Below are 19,018 nucleotides of genomic sequence, written 5' to 3'. Positions count from 1 at the left end.
ACTGCCATGAGAATGAAAAGAGAAGCTACCCACTGGGAGAGAACATTTGCAAAATGCAAAGCTGATCAAGGACTTGTATCCAAAATCCAAGGTTTAAAATTCTTCAAACTCAATAAGAAAACCACAACCCCCTCAAAAAAAAAAAAAAAAACCCAAAAAACCCCACAACCGAAAAATGGGCAAAAGATCTGAACAGACACCTCACCAAAGAATTTATACAGATGGCAGGAAATAAGTACATAACATAATGTTTATCACCACCAGCCATTAGGGGAATGCCAACTAAAATCAGAATAAGATATCATTTCATATCCACTGCAACAGCTAAAATTCAAAATATGGAAAACACCAAATCCCGGCAAGGATGTAAATTAACAGAAACTCATTCATTGCTGTGGGAATGGAAAACAGTATAACCACTCTGGAAGGCAGTTTGGCAGTTTCCTACAAAAATGAACATACTTTATCCCCATCATATGATTCAGCAATTGTGCTCCTCTGTATTTACCCAAATGATTTGAAAACATGCATTGACACAAAAACCTGCACATGAATGTCTATAGAAGGTCTCTTCATAACTGCCAAAACTTGAAAGTAATCAAGATGCCCTTCAACAAATGAATGTATCAACAAAGTGTTGTACATCCATACAATGGAATATTATTCAGTGATAAAAGGAAATGAGCTACCAAACCATGAAAAGACATGAAGGACCCTTAAATGCAAATTACTAAGTGGAAAAAAAAAAGAAACAATCTGAAAAAGCTATATACTGCATGATTCCAATCATATGACTGTAGAAAAGAAAAAACTATGGAGATAGTAAAAAAGTTCGGCTAGGGGTAGGGCAGGAGAGGGATAAGTAAGTGGGTCACTGAGGATTTTTAGGGCAATGAAATTATTCTGTAAGATAGTATAATGGCAGTGGGGAGGGTGTAGCTCAGTGGAAGAGTGTGTGCTTACCACGCATGAGATCCTGGGTTCAATCCCCAGTACCTCCATTAATTAAAAAAAAAAAGATAATATAATGGCAGATACATATTACTATACATTTGTCAAAACCCATAGAATTTACAACACAAAGAGTGAACTCTAATGCAAACTATGGATCTAGCTAATAATACATCAGTATTGGCTCATCAGCTTTAACAAAGGTACCACACTAATGCGTGATATTAATAACAGAAATTTGGGAATGTATATGGGGACCCTACTTTCTGTTCAATTCATCTGTAAACCTCAAAGTGTTCAAAAGAACAAAGTCTATTAATCTTTTTTAAAGTACACTGAAAGGCCTTTGATGAGGTGAGTGTGCTGCTGCCGTGTCCCTGCAGTGGCCAGATGGTCCCCAAGTTCTTACACGACCACCTGGATGCCCTATAAGTCTGCACCTGATAAGACCTTCCCCAAAGCAGCACTTGTGCACGTACCTCGCTGTGTGACTGACGTATGAGCCACAGTCCATCTTCTGGACAGGGTCAAGGGAGTGGACTACAGGGTAGAGAGTTCTCATGGCAAGGAGTGCGGGACCACAAGAACTTGGGAATGAGAACTCTGGCTTGCAGAGGAGATCCACGTGTAACCTCTAGATGTGAAGAGCCTAGACACCTTAATTAACCTCTCCAGGGCCACACAGCCAATAAGTGACTTAGTGGTGGCGAGGCCCAGGTGGTTTGGCCATCATCCTGCAGGCCAAAGCCATGCCTTCAGTGAAGCACTCTCTGATTTCCCTGGCTTCATGGTCATCAAGGGCTTCCCACCAGGTTTGCCATCAAGGGCAAGGTGGAGAACCCAGTTTCTAGGAACCAAGAGTGCTGATCAGGCATCAGGCTCTGCCCCAAGCATTTTCTTTGTATTAACTTACTCAGTCCCTCCAGCAGCTTTATGAGTGGTCATCTCCATCAGAAGCAACTTAAAGTTTCCTATCAAAAGAAATTTGGGCGGTGTCCCCACAGTTCTGTGAAATAAGAAAACTGGAAAACGTTGTCTCTTTTTCTGAGCTGCACAAATTTGGGGCGGGTCATACATTAGAAGAGAGGGAATCACATTAACTGCTGGTGGCACCCTCCCGCTTCTACCAGGGCAGTCACTGGACTGGGAAGAGTCATACTTTTGAGAAAATCATTTATCCACTGAAAAGACAATGAAGAAATCATCAAGAAAAGCAAGAAATTTCACTGAGCAGTGATGTACCATGGCAGGCACGTGAGGATTCAAAGTATAAACAAACATTTTTACCCTAAAAGTTGTGCAGTAGCAGCCTAAGAAAAACAGATAGATATTAAATTTAGAGAACAGAAATCCAACATGTAGATTGTTGAGATGCATGAGAGAAAATTTCTGAACAAATGTAAGAGAAGCAATATTTCGGGAAGAAAATAAAGTCTTCTAGAGCTGAAGAAAAATGTTAATCTTCAGATGAAAAGACATTCTCAGGGTCAAAACAAAATCAGCAAAAATTGTTCAGTACCTGAATATGAATGGCTGACATTTTGAACTTCAAAGGTTAAGAATGCTACAGATTTTTAGGGGGGAAAAGAAAATATTTTCCACAAAGTTACAAAATGAGGCTTCTCCTGAGTGTCACAGAGTAACAGGATATAAAAGGACATGTGAAGAGGAAAAGGCTGTGTGACTGAGTAATTCTACATCAAGTCATATGTGAAAGCCACAGAAATCATTTTAATTACATATATACTCTCAAGATTCCACCTTCTCTGAAAAAATTTAATAAAATTCAAACAAGTATTCAAAATAAAACCTTTCAAATAGAAGAAGTAATCTGAATAATCACTGTGGATATGGTTTAAAAGCATTGTTAAATGTTGATAATTCAAATTTCAACCTATTTTGCTTTTAAAAAAGCTTTTCAATAAAAATATTTTGGTTCAACAGTCCCACTCTCCCAAATGTATGCTGATGACAAAAGGGTGACTATGTTTTCCAGCTCCTTGATGTTTATCAAGGAGCTTTCATTGTGCTGAGGTTTTAACTTTATTTCTCTAATTTATGACAGGCATTATAACGGAAGCACTGAGTTACTTATTAATGTCTAATTTTCACCTAAGTATAAACTCCACAAAAGAATTATGTTTGGGAATCATCGACATCTCAGTGGCTGGTGCATAGCAAATACTTAACAAATGTTTGTATTATGAATGTGTAAATGAAGGAAACTTACCTGGGAGATTAGAAGTTTCCCAGTAGGTCCCATTAATGATTCCTCTGGAAGTGGTTCTGTAGTCTGAATTGGTTGTACCTGTAATTACACAGAAAATAGGGTGAGATTGCTGGGGGGGGGTGGGTAAAAGGACTTCTTTAAATGGCTTAAATGACAGCACAGGCAGATTTGGTGTTGGGTGAGGGCATCCTGCTTCATAGACGGCACCCTTTCACTATGTCCTCACGTGGCACAGGGCCCAGGGGATCTCTCTGGGCCTCCGCTATGAAGCCACTAATCCCCCTCATGAGGGCTCTGCCCTCGTGACCTAATCACCCCAGATCCGCCACCTTCTAATACCATCACCTTGGGCATTAGGTTTTCAACAGATGACACTGAGGAGGAAATATTCAGACCAGAGCACCATCCGAGGACTGCCTTGTGGTCAGCGGTGAAGTGCAGGAATCAGGTCCTCGGGTAGCACAGGGAATCCCTGTGAGACTCAGCAGGGCAGACACATCAGCAGGGGAAAGCGGTACTGGTAGGACACTTAGAAAGTATGACAGCATCTGCTCAGTGCAACCCTGAGCATCTCTGTTTCCACTGAAACCTACTTTACCCATAGCTCCTGGCAGAAAGCACAGTCCTTCCGGGAGGGGCTAATTTCTTCAGCAATGCTTATGAAGACACCTGACTGTGCCTCTCCTGGACAGCTCCCCCGGCCGCCTCTCAGGGATGCTGTGGCTTAGGAATTCTGAGAGAGAGTAATTGCTAACATTCAAATAGCCATGGATTCCAAGACCAGACAAAACCAATGTCAACCAGTTAGCAAAATATCCCAGGAGCTAGGGATGGGGGCTCATGGGTCTCAGAAATTGAAGGGGGTTCCTAGCCTTGCATCAGGGATGTTATTAGTAACATGCAACAACCATCAGGGGGCAAGTACTGAAGAACAAGTTGAGCTGGAGAAGGTTTTAGGGCCCCAGCTGTGGGAGGCACTGACTCTGCAGTCACTGGGTCCTGGGGGAGGGGGGCCGGGACAGTGGAGGGTGTAGAACACTTAGGTAACCCGTATTAGCTAGTGTAGTCCTTGACAGTGTGAACTAGCCATCCCACATCAGGGATCCCGCATGGTACCCGGACCCCAGCTCACCAGCAACTCATACAGCACCTTCGTGTGAATTAGCAGAAGGCGTTCTCTGCTGTCAGGCTGGGTGAGCAGACTGCTGGCTTGTCTGTGAGGAGGAAAGGCTCCCAGCAGGAAGAGATTTTTAGGAAATGAAAGGGTCCCCTCTGGGTGATGAAGTAGACAAAGGTAGCTCCTCAGAGTGAAAAGGCACTGTCTCTAAGAGAAGGAACTGGAAAAGCTCCCAGCCCACTGCATGAACAATGCTTCCTCCTTGCGAGAAGAGGACGAGAAAGCAGTGCCCCCTCTGGCAGATGCAGCAAGGCAGGGGGAGAGGAGAATCCAGGCTAGATTTCAGCACCCCCATCCCGCCCTCATGACCCAGCCCTCTGTGCAGTGCACGAACTGCACAACTGTTCCCGGTGGGGCTGCCTAACCCAGGTGGCACTCCTTAAGGTTAATCTGCTCCATCCCCCAAACTTACTTATTCTTTCTTCCTTGAGCACCACCCTCTCACTTAAATATGTTAGAAAGTTTAGAGTTTCCAGTCTCCACAGTTGATTTGGGTTATCTTTTTCAATTTATTTTAACTTCGGCACATTTACTATAGCACAGCCATGTAGGGAGAGAGACTGCCGGCTGGAGATGGCTCCATGGAGAACATGGTACTTCTTCCCAATGTCAGGTCCACAACCTTGAACTCAAGGCAGCCCCTCCATCCCCAGAGCAGAAGGAGGAGCAGCCAGGAATGGGGTTCGTTCCTGCATGTCATTCTGCCAACGTCCTGCAGCTTGGCCCGCAGGGAGTGCTTTCAGGAGTGAGAGGATAATTAAGTGTTCACAGCCCATTGATTTCCTGGCCACGGCTGCAGAAATGTCGATAAGGTGCCAATTGTGGCAGGATTTGCCTTGTGATCCATTCTCTTTTCTGCTGAAACTCAGTTTGTCAAGGCCACCAGAGAGTCCAGGCCGACTCTCTGTCACTACAGCCTGGGCTGCACTGGGGTCATTGACTTGGTTTCCACATTGGTTACCTCGTATTCTAGAACGTAACCATTGTGCATATTTATATTGGGGTATGTACCTTGGACAACTACGATGTTTGAAGATTTAAGACCTCTGCCTCCAGAGTGTTTAGAGATACATATTACGAGACACATGACAGGCTCTGAGCAGGACGGCAGGAGAAGCGGTTTTCCCCGAACCGTCTCAGTAGTGTCTGTCAGGTCACCTCTCACCCTGGAAAGCAGATCATCCACTGCAGAGGAAACGTTTGATGACATCATGACGATAAATCACACCATCTTGAAGGCCAGCTTGCGATTCCAGGGTCAGTGCAGAGCAGCACCACCTTCCGTGCTGACTCGGGAGGGGCTGCGCTGCCCATGTGAGGTCCCTCGTGGTTCAGGGGCAGGGGCGCTGGGCCCGCAGAGCGGCCTGGGCAGGTGCCTCCCAGTGACTCCACCGCGCGGATGGGATGCGGCTCCTCCAGCTGCCTGTTTTCGTGTCCAGCCCCCTCACTCCACTTACTATTGTGGAGGGGCTCCTCTCTGCCGCCTCAATGTCCCCTGTCAAGTTAGACCCGGCAGTGACGCTTCAGGACTGTTCCTCTTTGCACTGTGACATCTCCTCCCAAGTTACACACGGCCCCGGTGGTCCATGCTCCTCCTCTTCGCCTCATTCACACCTTCTGTTCTGTGCGGTTACTGGTCATCCGCAGAGGTTGTGGAGGCTCTACCCCGAATCCCGCCCCCCACGGCAGATCCAGCCTGGCACTGAGGGGTCACCTCATCCTCTTTGCCTGCCCTGGTTGCACTGCGTCCGGCCCCAGCACTGCGCTGAGTCTGGATGTGCCCATGCTGTCCTGTTTCCCTCTGGCCGAGCACAGTGAGGTAAGTGTGAGCTTCTTCCTCTTTACTCTGTTCACACGCCCCGCTCACTCACAGGCCGCTGCACTGAGGACGTGGCGCTGCTCCTCGCTGCGAGTTTCCTCTCCCCTCGCGCTGGGTGAGTGCCCAAGGGCGTCAGGATCTCCTCTTCCTGTGCACACCCCGACCAGTTACCCAGTGCACTCAAGTGCGGACACCCTCCTCCTTGCCCGTTTTGTACGCCCCGTCAGTGGTGACAATGCTGTGAGGACCGCCCTGTGCTCGTCCAGATTGGCGGTGCACTTACCCCACGGCACTGACGATGCCTTCCTCCATCCCGCTCACTTCGCCAGCGCTGCATCCTGCTTTGTGTGTTCTGCTTTCTGTCCTGCTCACGTTCCGTGCAGTGTAACCACCGTGCTGGTGGTGCGGGGGCTCCTCCTCCTGGCCCCGTTCACATAACCCTGCCACATTACAGCACTGAACTCATGGTTTGCCCCACTGACAGATCCTGCCCAGTTCCGCCTCAGTACTAAGGGTGTGAGGATTCTCCCTTTTGGTCTGTTCACGTCCCCACAGAGGAAGGGAGGACCCCCTCTTCTCCTCTTTGCCCTCCTTACCTCCCACATCAGTCCCACCTGTGCACCGAGAGGCCAGTGATCACCCTCTTTCCCCGTTCACACTTCCAGTCCAGCTGCCCCACTGCACCAAGTGTGTGGGGCTCTTTTTGTTTGCCATGGTCACACTCCTGCCCAGGTAATCATGGTACTCACGAGTGGTACCTCATCCTCTTTGTCCTGTTCACATCCTCTGTCCACTGATGCTATTACAATTATGGAGCAGGGTTACTATTCTTTGCACAGATTTCATCTCCTGGTCCAGTGATACCAGCACATGGATGGAGCAGGGCTCCTTCACTTTGCCCCCACTGAATATTCAGTTCGTTGTCATCACTACACTGATGCTGCTGGAATGCATCACATCCTCTGTCCAGTTACCCCTCTTCACTGATGGTTGGGTCTTCTGCCCCGTTAACATCCCTGGCCAAGACACACCACTGGTTACTGCTCAGGGCACTTCCCCTATGCCCTGCTCGCACCCCTGGTCCCACCCTCCTCTACTGAGAGATCGTGCTGGGTGCTCCTCTTTGCCTGGTTCACATCATCTGCACACTTGTACCACTATCCTGACAGTGCAGGGTGTATTCAATTTGCCCCCATCCCGTACCCTGTCCAGTTACACCCCTGCACTGATGCAGTGATGTAGGGCTCTTCCTCGCAGCCCTGCCAGCATGCCCTGCACTGAATTTTGTACTGATGGGAGAGGGAGGTTCATTCTCCTTCTGTCCTTCACATCCCTTGTCAGCCACACCACCACGCTGATGCTGCAGGGCAACTTTCCTTTGCCAGGATTACATTTCCTATTCAGAGTCACCACTAGAGTGACAGGGTGAGCCTGGGTCTCACTTCCTGTATACATCTTCCATCCAGGAATTGATGGTGCAGGTTTCCCCCTTGCCATACTTATAACATGTGGGGTTTCTCATCGCCTCCCTGCTCAGAAAGCTTCTCATGCTACACCACTGCTCTAACCGGCTGGGGATCCTCCTCTATGCCTAACCACTATCGCTGTCCAGCTACTCCACCGCCCTGATAGAGGAGGGCTCTTCCTCATTGCCTGTCTACACCCCCTGGCCAGCCACTCCACTGCACTGATGGAGTAGGGGTCCTACTGACTGGCCTGCTCACTTCTCCTCCTGCCCAGCTGCACTAGTTCTCTACAGGTGCAGGGAAGCACCTCTTTGCATTTTCACATCACCTGTCCAGTTACCCCACTGCATCTGGTGTAGGACTTTTTCTCTGCCCCAACCACATACACGCTGCCCTGTCCAGAGACCCAGTGCATCCATGGGACAGAACTCTTACTATTTGCCACATTCATATCTTCTGTCCAGTTGCTCTCATGAACTGATCGTGGGAGGCCCTCTTCCTCTGCCCTTTTTACATCCCCTGGCCAAGTACATCACTGCAATACCGCAGTGCCTGGCCTTCACTGCCTTGTTCATTTCCCCTGTTTAATTTCTCTTCGCCTTGTTCACTTCTGTCATCAATGCACTGATGGTGCAGGGGTCCTCCTCATTAACCTGGTCACGTATCCTTCTTAGTTACACCACCGGACTGAACGGATGGGCCTTCATTTTCCCCATCCACATCCTTTGTCCAGGTCTGGCACTCCACTCCCGGGACAGGCCTCCTCCTCTTTGCCTTGTTCACATGCCCTCTCCCTTACAACACTACGTGCACTGGGCAGAGCCCCTCTCTGCTCCATTCACACACTCTGTCCAATTACATGAGTTCACTGACTATGCAAGCTCCAGTATTTTCCTAGTCACATCTATCAAGATAGCCCAGGGCACTGATAGCACATGACTTCTCCTCTTTGCCCTGTTCATATGTATTCCCTTCTTTGTTACTCCGCTGCACCCATGGGACAGATATCCTCATTCATATTCACTGGCCGGATAAACCAATGCACTGATGGATGGCCATTCATCCTCCTGGCCCTGTTTTCACCGTGTCCAGTTACTCCACTGCACTGAGGGGGCAGGGTTCTTCTTTGCCCCCTTCACACTGCTCATCCAGTTCCTCCACTCCAATGATAAACCAGCCTTCCTCTCTGCCGTGCAGAGAAATCACCACGTGCAGTGTGCATGTCATTAATAACCTCAGTAACGTTAGGAAATGGTGCCTTGATGGACAGGACAACTGCACTGAGATGGAGATCATCTGCAGCTAGCTGTAATTTACACCCTTGTTTGTCTGCCTTTAGCTCTGGCCAGACAGGGCTATTAAAAGGACAGATGGTAGGAACCACAACATCAGCTTTAAAAAGACCTAAAGATCTGAAATAATGGGCCTGTATCCAGCTGCGCCTTGCTGGAACTTGTATGGAGACATACTGACAATCTTAATGGGAGGTAGAAGGTCCATGGGCTCTCATTAAGCAAGCCCTCTAGGAAATGCTACCAATTTCGGCTTGTTTCAATTTAAGAGATTTCCCCAAATGGTGTCCATGCCTATGATTAGTTAGACCAGAGACAGAGGGGCTATCAGCACTGGGAATTTAGTTAATTTGATAAATCTGATCATAACATCAAGCGGGACCTATATGCCCTGAGTGTGGCAACCTGATATGCCCTGAAATTGAACTGAGTTACTGTATTTCTTGAAAAGGGAAGTTACTCAGAATAACTGTGACTTGTGCCCCAGTATCTAAAAAGGGATGCCCATGTGTCAAAGTTGCCAACAGACAGGTTTGTCTAGGTTGGTGGGTTAGAGCCCCAAGGGGCTGACTGTGGATTAGGAAAAGGTTCCAAGTTAAAAAAATGCCTCCTTTCTTGAGTTTGAGTTCTTCAAGTGGCATCCCAGCTGTGAGGTCCTGGTGAACTCCCACTACCCACAGTTCCCCAAAGAGGGATTTATATGGGGGGCCCTGAGGGAGAGGCTCACGAAGTAGAGGAGGTTGCCCAGGGGGAGAACCCCAGGGGGTGGAGCCAGTGTTGGCTCTGATCAGCTAAAACCGGTTTATTGTTTGGTGAGTTGCTCTCACGTCAACTGGGATCTCTCTTCCATCTAGGGCTTCCCTGATCTTGTGGGCTGAGCCATAAGACAAAGAAAGGAAGGTTTGTAACTTGGTGAGGGGCCCATTTAGGTAAAGTTCCTTGGATTCTGGATCAAGGCGGGTATACTCTAGGTCTGAAATAGTTTCAATATCTGCAGGGTCAGGGTTTTCCACAAAATAGTAAACCCACCTAACCATGCCAGTTTTATGTAATAATGTTTTAACCTCCTCTACTGTTTGCCATTCATCACTGGCCTCAGCAGTGAGCGTGGCTGTGCTAGGGTGAGCCCATTCCCAGGCCATAAGGACAACCCAGTATAATCACAGAAGGGGCTCACTCCGCAGAGCAACTGTCTAGGGGTCCTCCCATCTGGCTGATCAGTGTCACCTTCACCTGTTTGACAAGTGTGCTGAGTATAGGTGCAAGTCTAGCCAGAGCGGACAGGGAGGAGTCCAACTGTATGTAAAACCTCACCTCAGAGAACCTGAGGGTCCGTGGGTACCGTGTGTACTTAGGGTCTCAGGCTAGTCCCACTACTGGCCTAATTTCTTAGGCGGTGAGCCAGAACGTGGAACCAGTGGCAAAGACCCTTTCAAACTGGTATGTGCCCTTTTCCTGAACTCTCTGTTCAAAGTCCTTTCAGATGATTTGTATCTCTAGCCTTAGGAAATTCCGAGACTCTGTCTCAATTTCCTGTTCACTCCCGACAGCTTTTACCAGTTGGGTGTTGACCAGAAATACCTGCAGCGCTGGTTTGGCATCAGTCTTCCTTTTCTAAGGCACCGCAGCTGACCTCCGTGGGGATGGGGTCCACCTCTGAGGGGGCAATTGTGATTGCCTGATTTGTCCTTATGCTTTGTTTGTAAGATCAAAGCTCCTGGAAGGCTGATACGCTGTGGGGCTGAGGAGCACTCGAGTGTTACTGTGGCATTTCACAAGTATTAATTAAATTGAATACATCAGCAGGAGTTTTCCGAGTTGCAAGGACCAGATGTCCCTTACTCTTTCATTTTTTTCATTAAATATTCTGCCAAAGGCCTCTAAGGATACAAACTCTTATAAGCCACAGGGTCCAGGGACAAAGTCAAAGAGCAGCAAGGCAGACAACAGCAAAGGAGTCTGTGACCGACACAGCCACGTTTGCAGGGAGCCACGGTCTCCGTGGAAAGAATGGACCACATCACTGGTCAACAGGTCCCTTCAGGGTAAGGGTATCTAGTTAGGCAGTTACCTGCTACCCAAAGAGAGGCCAGCGTGCCTCGCATGCATGAGGAAGGCAGGTGCTTTTAGTTGAGTAGCATCTACAGACATCAACCCTAGCAGAGGTTCGGGGGATCAGACTCCACTGTATCAGGAGAGAGGTAACTGCTTCCTGCTCCTTTGGGACGACCTTCACACAGCACAACAGCCAATTACACTGGCTTTCCGGGGAACCTCACCCAGATGAGCTGCATTATAAATACTTAAGGAGCCACTGGAGACCACAGCACCCTAAGCTGGACAGCTGCTCAGGAAGGACTCAGCGTTTTGAGCTCTGCTACAATACAGATCAGAGAGCCAAAGCAACACTGTACAAACACAACACTATGCAATGGCCGCTGAAGCATAAGCCAGCCAATGGCCAGCAGTGCCTTCCCACACAGTATCTGCTGTCTGATGGATTCAGTTAGGACACCAAGAGGTGTGGCATCCCCGTCTGCTACCAAACTTCCCTGCTCGCCGTACCAACAGTTTTAAAATATACCCAAGAGTTGTTCTAATCACATTTGCTAAGGTAACACACACGGAGACAATTGCCTTTCAAAGAAAAGTGTATTATTCACAGTTCCCCAGAGGATGGGAGGTACCACATGCCACAGAGGCCCACATGAGGTCACGTGCAGGGAGAAGCAGAGAGAGAGAGAGGACCTGGGGCTTTTATTACTACAGAAGTGAGAAGTAGCGAGGTGAGGACATCCCTAAGAGCAGGAAGCAAAACAGCCTGAAGCTTGTGGTTGAAGGGTTTGTAGTAAGACTCCCTTGTGCTCACAGAAACACTGGAGTGGTGGAGAAGTAAATGACCTTGGGCTACTGGCACAGCCCACTGATTCCAAAATGTCAAATCGTCAATTACAGAACATCAGAACCAAGTATTAAGCTATTTCAGCCTGCTACCCATGAACCTCCTGCCAAGTATTCCCTGGGTCAGATGCTCCCACCAGCCATGTTTCCCAGCAGATGTCCCTCTAGCCAGTTTGCACACTTCACCTTCACACCTCCTGCTGAATACTGTCTGAATCCCCCACTTACAGTCTTACGTGACCCTGCCCTACAGTAGCTCTTCATTTTACCCAAGCACCTCCTGTCCCATCCTCCCACAGACTGAATGCCACCTCCTTCCATGCACCTCCTTTGGTGTCTTCCCCGGCTCAGTGCTTCACCCACCGATTAGGTCTGACCACAACTTCCCTGTGTGAATACTCTTTCATCTCTAGCACTTCCTGTCAGGCCTTACCCTAGGGTATCAACGCTCTCCACTCAAGAACTTCCTGCAGGCTCATGTCCGAGGTTGGCTACACCCTCTACTACTACACTTGTTGGACACTTCACTAGCCTGGTTTTCCTCCATGCACGCATGGCCAACAAGTCCTCCTGTGGCCTAGATGCCCCCTCCACTCACGCACAGCCTTCTAGGTCTTACCAGAGAATGGGTATTTCCTACACTCATCTAACTCCTGCGAAATCTTCCTCTAGGCTGGCTTCTCCCTTTTCCCTGCCACCTTCTCATCTATCAACCCCTGGAATGGCTACACCTTCCACACAGGCACCATCCGCCGATACCTCCCCTAGAGGGGCTACATCCTCCACCCGTGAACTTCCTGACGAGTCCTCACCTTGGCTGCTTGCTTCTGGAACCCACACACTTTCTGCTAGATCCCAACTATGTTTACTGCATCTCCACCATGGTTCCCTCTGCCAATACTTATATTCAGGTAAGAAGTTCTTGATTTCTAAATGTTAGCAGATAAGTAATTTTCTTTAAAAACGTCAGTATAGGACTAGGAAACCCATCTGCTGTCCAGCTTAGGTCTAGGAGCTGTCATTCTGTAATTTATGCTTCAGGAAATGATTTACTGATGTTCATGGAAGGACCCTTCTTTCTTGAATTCTATTTTGTGGCTCCAAAGTCCCTTTTCAAAGAATCAGGTGATCTCCCTCTGGTTACATCCTGAAGGATATGTCAGATATAGGGACCAGGAGAGCCTGGGCCATCAAAATGCCTCAGTGGGGGCAAGTCTAGCCTCCAGGCCTTGTGTTCATACCAACAGCAAACCAACATTACTCTCCAAGATCTTCCCAGGCTCGACACTTGGGCTCATGTCATCTCACACAGGACGTTTTCACCTGTGTTGACCTGTGTCTGGCATCTGACCCTGGGCTGCCCTGACACTGCTTCTGATCACAGACCTGGTTTGGCAGCCACAGCCTCCCCAGCCTGTCCCTGCTCACTCCCAACAGGGCACGGTCATCAGTGGTGTCCTCCACTTAGGGCCGAGGTTAGAACAAATCCTCCTCAGCTGCCCCCTCCCACCTTTCTGAAATGCACAAAATGCCTAAACTGGTGCGGCTCGTGCTTTCCCAAGGGCAGGGATTCTCCCCCTCTGCCGCCTTCCTCTCCTGAGTGGAGGTTCCTGGGCACATGGAGGAGGGGGGTTGGCAGGGTGTCACATTTACAGTGATGACATGCTGGCCGTGGCCCCGTGTCTCCCATGAAATCCACAGGCACGGCTGAAGTCTGATCCGTAAAGGGATGGCGGTATAGCTCTGCCTGGTTCTCCCACGTCCCTGTGACTCCGCCATCACAAGGTCAGGAAGCTCAACCTCCAAACCCGGACGTCAGACAGAGTCTGGAAGAGGTGTCACAGGGACCAGGAGTGCTGACTACGGCATGGACGGTAAGGTGACCACCCGAGCACACAGACCTGCTCACCAGACACGGTCCATCCACCTACTATGACTTCCCTGGCCTTTAATGAATTCCTCTGGTGTGACTTCTGGTGAGGTATCCAGGAGGCGATGTTTTGTGCTAAAACAAGCCACAGCCATCAGCCAAAACAAACAGCTTTCAGTAATCAGACAGCTGTTGAACCCACACGTCAGGGTCTGAGTGTCACAACTAATTCCCTGGCACCGCCCCCTGGGGGCACGCCCTGGGGCTGAAGGACACTGGAAGACAGGAAACCACGGCCTGGGCACACAGATGCTTCACTTCGGGGATGGGGTGGCACTGCTGGTGCCACCATGTGACCAGGTCCAGGCGACTCTCCACCTGCAGTTGCCGGGGACAGGCCTGCCTGCTACTCAGATGCACAGAAGAGGAAGAGCGGAATGTGGCTGAGGCCCGGAGGGCTTCGCGGCTCTTAGAACCAACACAAACGTGTGGGGTGGACATCCTGACAACGAGGTTTCTACAGACATTTGGTGGAATGGGCACTAGGTGTCAAGCAAGGTTTCTTGGATTTATCCAAGCACCTACTCCAACGAGCTCTAAGCACAACCCTGACACTGTTACTCTCAGGACACTCCTGTGAAGCCACCAAAGGCTAAGCCAGCTCCCAGCTTCCATCCGTGGTGGGAGGAGGCAGAGAGAGGCTGTCACCAGGCAGAGGGGAGCAGAGAGGAAACCAGAGTGAGGACTGAACGGTTTGCAGATGTAACCCTGGCTTCTTCCTCTGCATGGCACCCTCTGTCTCCCCAACAAGGTTCAGCAGGCCATGGTTTTCACAGCCAGGGGCCCAGGCACCCAGCAGTCACGTGAGAAGCAGGCCCGGTGGCACTTTGGGTAAGCGCGCCTAAGCATGTGGTACCCGGGCAGGGAGACGTGTGCAGTGTCTGTGAAGGGGGCCCTGTGCCAGGCTCCGTGTTCACAGGCACACGCTGATGGAGTCTCAGGGCAAACCCCAAAGGGGAGAAACTTTTATTATCCTTGTTTTACACGTGAGGAAACCACTGCTCACAGAAATAGATGAACATTCAACTTCTGACCAGTACATGGTCAGAAAGTGGTGAACTGGGATGGCAAACCCAGGACCAGTGATCTCACTGCTGCAGCCGGCTGGGCAGCCTCTGATCAGTCCTTTATGACAGGCCAGGGGGCAGCAGAGAGGGCCCTTGAGTATATGATGAACAGGAGAAAATGTGACATGGTGACACTAACAGGAGGGGACTTAGTTTTTTTTACAACACTTGATGTGACAACTTTTTTTTAACCTTAACACAGCATATCAGAGTGTTTATAAGAGTTGTGTGTGCTTTTGAGTCTATCACTTGGGAAAGAATTTATATAGAATATACTTATATATCTTTTTTTTTTTTTACATCTTAAAACATGTATTCAGCCACTGAAAACCTGTGACTCTATGATATAAATGATCATAGACAGGTTAGGTGTTTCTTCTGAGAATGAGATTTATAATTGTGTTTATAATGGGATACATTCATAAATAAGTTCAGGAACAGTAATCATTGAGAACTACTTGAATTGCATGCCTTAGACCAGAGAGTAGCTTGAGATATTGCTATTTAATTTACCAGTGTGCACAGGAGAGGACAGAAGGATGTATTCCACAGAGAGTACCACAGCACTAGCCAATAATCCCTGCCTCAAGTCCCTTTTTGGGATGAGGCAGGGAATAAATACGAAAACAACAGGGCCATAATCCCCTCTATGTGTATTTCTTTATGGTTTCCCCGTCACTCCTCCATCTTCATGTACAAGCCCTGTCCCACCAGGTCCATGCCAACTGCTCCATCACCCTCTGCACCCACCCCCCGCTGTCATCACCTCCCACTTCTAGACGGTCCCCATCATGAATAAAGCCTTCAGCACCTCGGCGGGTCACAGTTTTCAGCCCCTCCCCCGTTACCACCATCACTCTGGGAAATTCAACGTGCCTGGGAGCCCCCGCCCACCTCCCGGCCCCATAAGCCTGCACTCCCTAAGAGCCAGTGAGGACGTCCTCTCCCCCAACAACCTCGGCCAGTTCCTCCCACCAGGACCACTCCCTGCACCGTCACCATTGGAAACCGCTTCCTGAAATCACGGATTCCAGCATCCCACCCCGACCACACCTTCCATCCCCAACCCCCACGACGCAGCCCCTCCTGGATGTCCCAGACGCCTCAACTGAGAACGATAAGCGGAAAGGAGACAGAAACAGAGCCAATGGTTTAAACGCTTTAATAGCTGTGCTGACAGCAGAAGTCCAGGCCTCCCTCATCTGTGGGTAGTTTGGAGGTGAGTTGAGGCTGCTACTGAGGCCTGGCTGGGCCCTGGGACGTGGGCATCACAACCTGTCCTCGGGCACAGGCATCGCGGAGACACGAGGGAAGGCACCCGGCTGGAAGAGGCGGCTGAGGTACTCGTGGTTGTCCAGCGCCCTCTGCACGTGCTCGGGGGTGATGCGCACATCGTGGCTGCTGCGGGCCTCCACGCCCGCCAGGTCCAGGATGTGGGCCGTCAGGTACTCGAGGATGCCGGCCAGGAAGATTGGGGTGGAAGAGCTCAGGCGCTGGGCATTGGGACCCAGTCTCAGGAGGCGGTCCAGGCGGCTCACGGGGAACTGCAGCTCGGCTCTGGTGGAGCGGGAGAGGGAGTGCCGCCTACGACGGTGGGAGGACCAGGACCAGCGGTTTCTTCCCCGAGACATGATTGTGCTGGGTTCTAACCCGACCCGCCTAGCCCAACTGTCCCACTGGCCTGGCCTCTGGAGATGGCAGTGTACTTCTGCCTGCCACCTCCCTGTGCGCCAGCCTCTTATTGGTCAGGGACCTGCCTTTGTGATGTCATGGGTGCTCACTGGGCCCTGATCAGGACTGGCCTACAAATGTCTGTGATAGGAACCCAGTCTCTCTGTTGAAAGGACCCTTTTGCAGGGAATGTTTAACTTTCTACTAGACTTTAGCGTTCTAGCTAAAATCGTGTTTGGAATGGAAGACCGTTCTTGTCTATAGGACCCAACCCCAGCTTATCTGATTCTAGCCTTTCAGTATCTTTGAGCCCTATTTTACATCCTTTTGTAAGCTGTAGGTCACTGACAGATAAGCACAACCTCCAGTGGAGGCTAAACTGTCCCCCTCACACAGTAACCAAACCAATTTTGCCTCCATTTACATATTCACCTTACTATTTCTGATCAGTATTCCTGTTTCTGTTCTTTGGATTCTCTTGTGAACTAGTTACAATATCTTAAATTTCCTTATGTGATAAATAAAATGTTTTAATATGTGTTCATACCTACACAAGCATCATGATTTTATACTTCCTCAATAACTATCTGTAACTGTTTTGGAAGACACACCCATACATCCAATTGTTTTACCTATCAGAGCTAGGTAACTTCAATGACAGAAGTGTACCACGTGAACATTTAAGGCCCAGGCACGTCTTTTTCTGGCCTTCCAATGTGAATCCAATTCACCAATAACACATTATTGACTCTTTTTATAATTTTTGTTTTCTCTCTACTGATTTAGTGTTTCTGTTTTGTTTCTGGCTCATTTACAGCCAATAAGGTAGCTATCCCCTGCTATTAATAGCCGTGGTGGGGAATTTGGTTTTTGGTTTTGTTTTTCTTTATTAAGGTAAAGGCCACAAAACATAAAATTCACCATTTCAGCCATTTTAAGTGCCTAATTCAGTTGTTTTTTTTTTTTAAATACATCCACAGTGTATCAGTTCAAAGTCCAGAATAGTTTCATCAGCCCCAAAAGAAACTTCATATCCATGAAGCAGTAACACCTTGTTCCTATCTCTCCACCAGCCCCTGGCAAACAATCTACTGTCTGTCTCTATGGGTTTACCTATTCCAGACATTTTACATAAATGGACTAATACAATATGAGGCATTTTGTATATAGTTTCTTTCACTTAGCATGTTTTCAAGGTTCATCCACATTATTGCATGCATCAGTACTTCATTTTTATGGCTGAAAAATAGTCTATTTTATGTATATATCACATTATGTTTATCCATTCATCGGTTGATAGACATCTGGGTCGTTTCTACTTTTGGGCTATTAAAAAGAATGCCGCTATAAACATTTTTGTACAAGTTTTTGTGTTAACATATGGCTTAAATTCTCTTGTATATATACCAAAAAGTGCAACTGCTTGGTCATGTGGTGAGAGTTTGTCTTTATGGTCTGACCATTTGAAGATCTCCCTAGATGGATGGTTTGTAAGGATCTAGTTCCTATTAGGTGAGAAACAATACCGAATCTGGTTCCTAAGTCTCTTTGTCTACTTTTAAGCTCAAATCAGTGAAAAATTTCATGCCCTCTGGAAGGACAGCTATTTGATATCTGTACCAGGGAAGTTCACTGTTTCTATATTTATACTTGACCCCGGGCTGAAATTGTAGAATTGAGGCTATAAGCTGTATTTTTCTGTGCCTATATATCTATGTGCCTGTAATTCAGATTTGACTGCATCTTTTACACATGTAGTACCTGCAGGACCTTCGTGTGGAATGCCTGCTTCCTACGCACATGCAATTCCTACTAGTCGTACCTTGCGCTGAATACCACCCCTTCCCATGAACCTTTTGCTCCCTCCACTGATTCACAGGCTGTCGGATCTTTAAAGAGACTGCAATATTCCCTCACGCCTTCTACTCCCTTCCATGTTTAAACTGCATCCTCCCTCCAGGCACCTCCTGACTAGTCTTCCCTAGGCTTCTTGAACGCTCCATACGTGCACCGGCTGCTGATTGCCCCACATGCCCTCACGCACTTCCTGCTGGGTCTCACAGGCTCACTGCGTGTTTCACACACGTACTTCCTGCAGGTCTTCCCACTAAGCTGGCTTCACCTTCTTAAGAAATGTTGCCATTTCTTCCATTTGGCTAGATTCTCAATCAATGAACAGCCCACTTGATCCTACTAGAGGCTGGATGTTTTCTCAACTCATGTGTTTTTTGCAAAACTCCTTTCCCCTTGGTGTTACCTCTTCCCATGCACTTCCGTAACTGTTGGCCCTTTGGATGGCTGCACTCTTCACCTGTGGATCATCTTCCAATACTTCCCCTAGGATGGTTACAGTGTACACATTTGTGTGCACTGAGATGTCCTATCCCAGCCTGGCTACATCCTCCACTCAAGAACTTCTGGGCCTCCCTCTGGCTACATGCTTCCTCTGCCCATCATCTGCCCACTTGGTCCCAGCATAGGCTGTATGTTCCATCCTGCCTGGCACCTTCTGCC

At 48.6% G+C, this 19,018-nt stretch overlaps 1 protein-coding gene and 1 non-coding gene across 2 annotated transcripts; one reads left to right on the top strand and one right to left on the bottom strand.

The window, feature by feature from the left end:
- The first annotated feature begins 928 nt into the window (after positions 1-928).
- TRNAG-ACC (transfer RNA glycine (anticodon ACC)) lies at positions 929-1,001 on the top strand. The gene has a single exon. It is a non-coding gene; the product is annotated as a tRNA-Gly (tRNA).
- Positions 1,002-16,061: 15,060 nt separating this feature from the next.
- Positions 16,062-16,464, bottom strand: LOC105081211 (histone H2A-Bbd type 1-like). Its single transcript, XM_010970350.3, has one exon. It carries the CDS (start codon positions 16,462-16,464, stop codon positions 16,102-16,104), a length of 363 nt encoding a protein of 120 aa, XP_010968652.2. The 3' UTR covers positions 16,062-16,101.
- Positions 16,465-19,018: the final 2,554 nt, after the last annotated feature.

The sequence above is a fragment of the Camelus bactrianus genome, chromosome X, assembly GCF_048773025.1.
Source record: "Camelus bactrianus isolate YW-2024 breed Bactrian camel chromosome X, ASM4877302v1, whole genome shotgun sequence".
Lineage (NCBI taxonomy): Eukaryota > Metazoa > Chordata > Mammalia > Artiodactyla > Camelidae > Camelus > Camelus bactrianus.
This window is presented reverse-complemented; position numbering and strand designations above follow the sequence as displayed.